Below are 8,863 nucleotides of genomic sequence, written 5' to 3' on the forward strand. Positions count from 1 at the left end.
ATAGTTATGGAGTGCAGGAGGGAAGATGAGAAAATTTTCAAAATGTAGAAAATCGACTATCAAAAATCGTTTTTTCTTTTTTTTTTTGTTAATGAATTACATTAGATTGATTACGATAAAATTTTAAATTAAGTTAAAGGGTGAATTAATCATTTTAAACTTTGGGACACCCCTTATAAGTTTAGGCAGATTCCTGAATAATTGGTCTAAACATTCTATAGTCCAAACTAAACTGGATTAATATTAGCCGTCGAATTCCTTTCTCAATCGTATCTTTTATTTTTCAACTTTATATTCCTAAAAAAAGAAAGATAGAAAGGAAACATTCGATTCTAGTAGGGTTTCGGAATCAGTTCCATAGACAGAGAAGGGAAACGCCATCATAGGAGTGAGGAATTCATACCAATCCCTTCCCATTGCCATTAAAGAAGAGAAATTCTCCTCTTCTATTACGAACAATTTCATATTGTTAGGGTTTTAACTGTTGATTTGAACTTCTTCGAGAAAGAGAGATGGGAAGAGGAAAGTTTAAGGGTAAACCTACTGGAAGGAGACACTTCTCTACCCCGGAAGAGATGCGTAAGTACACTCTCTCTCTATCTCTCCCTATTCGTATTCATATTTTCAATTGAATTTTTTAGGGTTTTTGTTTTTCTTCTTACGATTAAGTAGTTTTCGAGTAATATCTTTAATAGATCTATTGTTAGTAGTTTATGTGAGCTTGGTTTACAACAAAAATTGTATAGTTTTTTTGATTGACTCTGACCAAAAATTAAGTGAATGAATCTCAAAATCTATATCTCGTGTGGAATAGGTGAGTTACTAAGTGGTGATAAATTATTAAATTTTATACTCGTGAGATTTTTTATTTTTTTTTACAGTAGTTTCTTGACTCATAGTCTTTAGTAAACCAAGAAAAGGTGAGAGTAATAGTACTGGTCTAAGAAAAGGTGTGGGTAAGGCTAAGTGGATGGTTTGGTAGTAAGAAAATTCTTTCATGTACACACAGCCAAAGATTAAAATAGCGAAAGCGTAAAGGGATGCACTCTCTTAGTAAAGCATAAAGCGCCTATAAATGCATTAGTAAAGCGCTGCGTCGCAAAATATGAAATACTTATAAATGTATAAGAAACTTCCTAACACAAAACTATAAAATCCATATGAAACTAAGAAGCTGTCGACATGAAAATAGGAGACGAAATAAGATGAATAGATGGTGATCACATAAGAGGAGAAACATGGTTTGATGAGTAAAGGATGATGAGGCATAAGAAAAGAAAAATAGAAGAATAGGAACGGCAAATAATAGGAGAAGAAGAAACGTTTTACAAAACAGTTTAGGTTTTTTTTGGTTTATGTACATAGAAAACAGACTCTAGGGCCTGTAAACTTGGCTTACTAGGCTTCAAAGCCTAACCAAATCACAAAGCGCTTCACAAAATGTCCGGGGCGCAAAAAACCGCTCCCTGGTATGCGCCCCAGATCGCTTTTTGAAACCATGCACGCAGCGATCAGAAAGACAGGATCTATATAAATTGAAGGGTTGAAGTATGATGCATGTTACTCGTCCAAATTTAGGATGTGGTCATGCTAATTCCATGTTTTCACTGTTTTAAATGCCACTAACTTTTTGGCATCAATCTTAACTGCTAGGTAAATAAGAACTGCCCATTTTGTTGTACATGACTAGTAAAGGGGAAACTCTGACTAGTAACTCAGATACGTTTTGTTGTACATGCCTCTTCCCATTTGAATATCAGCAAAGTTTGTTCGGTAATGCAGAAAATGTGGCTTTGTGGATATAATAATGCGTATCTTTCAGAGAATTAAAGAGATCTTTTGTGCATAAATTGTTTAGGTTATTTGAATATTGTTGTCTAGAAAAGATGCAACTGCAGCATGACAAGGGGACAGACCTTGCTGATGTTATCGGATCAAGTGAAAACTTTAGATGTCTCTTTAGCTGTTGAGAATGTTAGGAAGTCCCTGATGGCATTTGGGTGTTCAGTTTCTGTATCTTTTGGTACATTTTTTTAGTCAAACGGATGCTATTTCTTGCTTGAAGGAACTTAGGTTAATCTGTTGGAGTATTCTATGAAGTAAATATTTTTTTTAATGTCGGAACAATCAACTGCTGGATTTAATGATGATTTTTGGATGCTTTGAATTATTTCAGTTGCTGGCACCTCTTCTCGTCCTCGCACTTTCAGACAAGTACGTTTCTCTGTCTCTCCCTTTATCATTCATTACTTTTATGTTGCATGTCGTAGTGTTACGCAGTTTATTTCACTTTGATAAGAGTTTATTTGTCTATGTTAGCATTTTTATTGTTATCTGTTGCCGCCTTTATCCGTGAAGATTTTCTTTGGGAAAACAAGTAACCATTTAGAAAGATGTTTGTAGACTGTCTTTGGGTGCTGATGAGTTTTTCTTTGCACTGAGTTATGAAAGATTTGTCTAGACGAATATTCACTACTTGTGCAGTGATTGAACTCCAGCAGTTTCCATCATTCCATCACAAGCTTCATAATTGTAGTGAGCTGCTATTGATACCAAGCATGAAGCATGTAACATAAGTAGGCCAAAGTATTAATGGATAACTCTGGTCGTATCAGGCACAGATAAAATTTTACTGCAACTGCTGGTTACTATAATTAGTTTAACATATTTTCTTAAAATGGATACTTGTCCTACTAGTAGTTACCCCGGCCTTACAGTAGATCCTGATTTATAGGTTTTACAAGCTGCTGATATTCGCCTATCGTTGTCTGTTTCCCTCTTCAATTCGATTGTATTGATGATAAATGCGATCTAATTGATAATACCAGGAGGAGGCTGAAGAGGTAGAAGAAGAAATAGAATCAGAATCTGAAGAGGAGTCTGGAGATGAATCCGAGGTCTGTATTTGTCTGGGGCAATTATCTTCTTCTTATATGAAATATGAAATATATCGCCAGTGTATACTTTGGATCTGAAATATACCAATAATCTAATTTGTAACTATATTATCACCTCCTTTTTTTTTGCAGAAGCGGAAGGGCACTGAGGGAGTTATCGAGATTTCAAATCCCAATATTGTAAAGAAGAAGAATCTGAAAGCTAGAGATGTTGATGTAAGTATTTCACATGCAATAGATCATAAATTTCTCGAGGATTTTCTTTGCATTATGAGAAGCTTATATTTGGCGTTCTTGTGATTTTCATTTTGCAGCTCGAGAAAACGACTGAACTCTCAAGGCGTGAAAGGTTTGTAAATTCTCGTTACCTCCTCCACGCAACTGTTCTACAGCAATAGGAAAAGAAACAACTATTCTAGCAGAACGTAATAAATAAAGTTCTTAGCAGACACTCAAAAATCTAATACAATTATAACAAAAGCTATTTTCAAAAGAATTTCATAAGCTAATATATACTGACGTATTAACGACCTACTAAAACGATTAGAAAAACTAAGTTATCGCTCTGTGTTGCTGCTATGTGCATGTGACATAAATGAGGGTGAGGCTTTTACCTTGGCCCAAAGAAATTTTCCAGTAGTAGCTTGAGGAATTGTCTAGTTCGTTCTTCTTTACCTATTATCTTGTCAGATTACGGAAGTGTATATTTGGTGACCTCTGATTCTTTGTCAAAGTTGTGGATTTCAGTTATGTTTATCGCCAAATTGCTGCGCTTGAGCAGCTGTAAATTTAATCTAGCAAAGTTGTGGATTTCAGTTATGTTTATCGCCAAATTGCTGCGCTTGAGTAGCTGTAAATTTAATCTAGCACAGTAGTTCGTTCTTCTTTACGTATGATCTTGTCAGATTCCATACAAGAAAATGCTTCAGCGTATTCTAAATATTTAGTGACCTCTGAATTCTCTGCCAATAGATTTCAGTTATTATTGCCATATTTGCTGCTCATGAGCAGCTGTAAATTTTATTTAGCACAGTTTAGCGAGTGGCCTTGATGTTGTTTGAGTGGCATTATTGCTTATACTTTCGCTAGTTGTGAAACATACGAATTAAACCTGTCGGAGCCTAATCCATTTAATAGTTTAGCAGTCCGATGTTTGCCAAGAAGAAACAATTATAGGTAAAATATATGTACCGATATCAAGCATTCTGTCTAAATGAACGATCTCTTATACTTAAGTGAATAAGTATGGGAAACAAGAGCCACAAAATGGTATTATTTGTTTTCTTTTCTGTAAAAGTAGTTCTTGTTGAGTGTTCTAAGTTCTGCAAAATGACAGGTACGTAAACTTTCTAAGTTGAAAGTCCCTGACAAGGCTGTACCATCTTTGGACTTGCTATGATCCTGTTTATATACTCAAATGAAGATTATCATTTATCATTTTCAAAATGTGTTTGATTGTAAAAATAGGATTGTCATTTTTATCACACTTTCACCAATGTTTGTTTTCAGGGAAGAGATAGAAAAACAGAAATCTCATGAACGATGGATGAAGATGCAGGAACAGGGGAAAACAGAGTCAGCGAAAAAAGACCTGGGTAAGCTTGTGGAAAGTTGTAACCTTTTTCGTTCTGTATTCCGAGTAGTTTATGTCGTTAGGTGGTCTCTAGGTGACCAAGGGGTGCGAATGTCTAGAAGGACTAGTGGGCTTGGGTTTTCTTTTGGCCGCCTACGCGGGAGACCCTTTAGCTACAGATGCTGTACTCTCATCTGTTTCTCTGCTATGCATATTGCTTACTGACTCGTCTTTCAGTCTGTTGGTCATTAGCAGGTTCCCATACTCTTCTGTATTCCGAGTAGTTTCTTTATACTTCCCTTTTTTGTTTTTGTTTTGCAGAGCGTTTGGAACTGATACGACAACAAAGGGCAGAGGCTGCTAAGAAACGAGAAGAAGAGAAAGCTGGTGAGTTGGTCAATCCCCTAATTCATCATTGGTTTTATTGTAGTTTTCCACATTTGTTCTCTAAAACTGACCGGATTTCATCACTTTCTCTTTCAGCAAAAGAGTCGAAGAAGGTTGAAGCTGGCAAATAAAATCTTATATATAGCGCTGCCACTAAAACTTTGTTGGGAGCAGCTGTCCTTCATCCCTTCTCGTGGAAGCAAAAATCAAAAAAAAAAAAAAAGAGAAAATCCATGACCCTCAGCATATTTTTAAGTTCTTTCTCAAAACTAGTTACACAAATGTTCAGTTATGTCCTAGTTATGGTTGTGTTTGATTTGAAAAATCGATCTTATTACTTAAAATATTGGGCGTTGTTATGGTGATAATTAAAATTGTCAGACTTTTATGACAGACGCGGGCGGGCTGTACCGATTTTGTTTTTGAGGTAGGATGATATGTGATGATTTTATTTTTGAGGTAGGATGATATACAATGATTTTATTTTTGAGGTAGGATAATATATACATCTATACTAGGTTGCCAACTGGTATCGAACTACCCCTCACCATTGGCAACAGTGGCAAGATATGTAGGATTTGATGATACAGTAGAACCTCTCTATATTAATACTTTTGGGCATCCACAAAATTATTAATATAAGGAGGTTATTAATACAGAGAGGTACCAATAGAAAATGTGAAATTTAAGGTCAATGTATGTGCAATGTATTTGTAGTTGTATTTAGATGATGTATATACATTTTTATAATTCCAATATACAAATGCATGTATATATCTCGGGATTTGTAGTTTCAAGAAACTTGCAAGTTTTAAACATTCTCGGCAAGTTGGAAATATTTTAGCTTCAGCAAGAAGATGTCTATGTTGATGAGATATTACGCATCCACAAGTTAAAAGATGTCGTAGTAATCAAAAAAATTATTTCTTTTTCCCAAACAACTATAGATAAGTATTTTGTTTAATCATAAATTTAATGCAACTATATATATATAATACTAGGTATCACCCCGGCCTACGGCCAGGACTCAACCTTTTTTCGATTTTTGTTTGTTGTTTGGTCGGATGGTCAGTATCCTCCCACAAAACTTTGGCCAACCTGTAATTGTTGGGATATTTAATTAATCAGTGGGTCATAGTTGTCGGGGCCTGCGACCCCGACCATTAAGGACGTTCCCGATATTTTAGTTAGTCTTGTCTTGGTATAGTGTGTTAGTTAGTCGGGTCATAGTAGCGTGTTTTGTTGGTTGGATCAGATTAGTTAGGGATATGGGTAGGAAATCTAGAGGCTTAGCACGTAAATATTTTGTTGGTTAAATCAGTCGGGGTCGTAATCTAAGATCAATTGTGGTCTCCACATTAAAATTGCTCGTGAGTCCATAAGTTAGATAGGACCTGCAACTCCAATGTTTTTTGGCAATGAATTGAAATTATTAAATTAATCATAATTAGGTTGAAATTCAAAGATCGAGCCCATAAATCTGTCATAGCATATGGCCCGCTGTTTTTGGTAATCGGGTCAAATTAGTCGGGACTTACCGCTCGCCTGTGGGCCCATAAATTTTATTGGAGTAATAGATAACAGTTGTGCCCATATTGGTGGTCATTCTTTATTTCACATTTTTATCACCGAAGAATCGATGATAGTGATTCTTTTATATGCTCCTACCGGTTGGAAAGCTAGAGATTTTTCCTATCAATACTTTGTAGGTTTGGTCAAATCGGTCAGGGTACCCAACCGTAAAACATTTAAAAATCCTTCAAACGTAATCCCCGCATCTTAAAATTATACTAAGCACATGAATCATGTAATTGCTTTAACGACGGAAGTGACAGATTAACAACTCAATGATAGTTAATTTGTATATGGCGGCATTGGTTGCATGTGCCAACTTACAATTTTTTTTTTGTTGTTGTTGTTTTCTTTTGCTAGTGATATGAGATTTGTCTTAATAGTGAATGAGGTGGAGTATAATCCACATGGAATAGAAGGGGTAGTCATTACAGATTGAATTCAAACGGGTATGACATGAGATGCAGTGGAAAAGCCTTAACAAATAAGACGTAGTGGGAGTTCGATTCTGGGATTGTCTACCATAAGATACAACAGGACCCACGCATGGTGACACAGATGTGAAGCCTTCTTTACACAGAAACGGGTCGCCGCATAATCAAATCCGTTTAAACCCAAGCATGTCTTTATAGAACATGTCAGGAAACCAATTTATTAATGGAGGCGTACCTAGATCAGGAAACTTGATCCGATGCTCGAAAATATTCCATCCCCAACTTTCAATTCGGGTCTTAGGATGACGAAATTGATGGTCGGATTTGTCAGTCTACACAAACACCACTTCTTTGCATGTCTGTATAGAACATGTCAGGAAACAAATTTATTAATGGAAGCGTACCAAAATCAGGAAACTTGATCCGATGCTCGAAAATATCCCTGCCCCAACTCTCGGTCTGGACCTTAGGATGACGAAATTGATGGTCGGATTTGTCATTCTACACAAGCACCACTTTTTTTATAATATAAGATTGGTTATTACTATTTGGAGGTAAATTCTTTAAGGCAGAACTAGAAAAAATCATTAATATTAAACTGAAGAGGTTATTACTATTTCTCACCGGCCCAAGTTGGGACCATAAATTTTTATTAATATGTAGAGGTTATTAATATATGGAGTATCAATATATAGAGGTTCTACTGCATGTAGGATTTGATGACACTTGAAGTATGTTTGCATGTTATAAAGCAGTTTGGGATAAATTGATGGACATTGGCTTGGTGAAATCGAATTGGTCGTGATTTTTTTTTTTTTGAAAGGCTGGTTTCGGAGCTTGCCAAACAGGTCGTAACCCGACCGGTTGGAAGCAATTTTTTTTTTTTTTGGTATATCACAGTTGGCTTATCCATTTTTAGCAACTGCAGATGTACCACACCCTCTCCTTTCATCCTGGCCGTGATGTGCTTTCGTGCCGTCGGCAACAACATTGTTTATTTTGTCGCAAACGCCAATTAAGCTCCCACTTTTACCGTTTATTCCCCAGGTGATCAGAATTGCTTGTATTACCTTTAAAATGCCTAAAACAATATTATTAGCAACTAACGAGACCTAGTTACTGAAAATATGGGTATAATTGTGTCGCACTTGCGTGCTTATCAAATTTCCCCACACTTAAATTTTGCTTGTTCTCGAGCAAAACAAGAAATAAAAATACTCAAAAACAAAATGAAATCCTAATCTAATCACTTTCGTACTAATCATGGCTGGACTTAGCATGTGTAACAAGCCTTTCAACCCGTAGGTGACCCTATCGGACGAGTTATAGTTTGGTGAGGGTTTACCAGAGGTATACCTACAAGACCTTTACTCCAAAACGAGCAAAGCAAGAAATAAAAAATACTCAAAAACAGAACGAAATGAAATCATAATCTAATGACTTTCGTACTAATCACGATTGGGATTAGCATGTGCAATAAGCCTTTGAACCCATAGGTGATCCTATCAGACGAGTTATACTCTCGTGAGGGTTTACAAGAGGTATTCCTACAAGACCTTTACTCCAAAATGAGCAAAACAAGAAATAAAAATACTCAAAAACAAAACACAATGAGATCATAATCTAATGACTTTCGTACTAATCACGGTTGGACTTAGCATGTGCAACAAGCCTTTGAACCCATAGATGACCATATCGGGCGAGTTATAATCTCGTGAGGGTTTACAAGAAGTATACCTACAAGACCTTTACTCCAAAACCTTGCTACATGCGAAGAATCTAGGAACGACACTAAACAACCTCCTTAGTTAGCATGCTCTACTCAGATAGTCGCATAATGGACATTAATATACGGAATCAAAGAGATAGATGATTTGCGATGTTGACTTAGGTGAAGGGCGTTTCTCACAATATTTGTTTGATCGTCAACGCCAAGATAAATCCTATGAATCCTAATGGATTGAGATACTGGTCTAAACTCTAATATCAACACAATTGAT

At 36.1% G+C, this 8,863-nt stretch overlaps 1 protein-coding gene across 1 annotated transcript; it reads left to right on the forward strand.

Moving 5' to 3' along the window:
- Positions 1-243: 243 nt before the first annotated feature.
- Positions 244-5,303, forward strand: LOC113307739 (28 kDa heat- and acid-stable phosphoprotein-like). Its single transcript, XM_026556188.1, has 8 exons — positions 244-579; positions 2,177-2,214; positions 2,829-2,897; positions 3,030-3,113; positions 3,212-3,246; positions 4,407-4,492; positions 4,792-4,857; positions 4,954-5,303. Exons 1-8 carry the CDS (start codon positions 513-515, stop codon positions 4,986-4,988), a joined length of 480 nt encoding a protein of 159 aa, XP_026411973.1. The 5' UTR covers positions 244-512; the 3' UTR covers positions 4,989-5,303.
- The last annotated feature ends 3,560 nt before the right edge of the window (positions 5,304-8,863 follow it).

This window comes from Papaver somniferum, chromosome 1 (assembly GCF_003573695.1).
Source record: "Papaver somniferum cultivar HN1 chromosome 1, ASM357369v1, whole genome shotgun sequence".
Taxonomy (NCBI): Eukaryota; Viridiplantae; Streptophyta; class Magnoliopsida; order Ranunculales; family Papaveraceae; genus Papaver; species Papaver somniferum.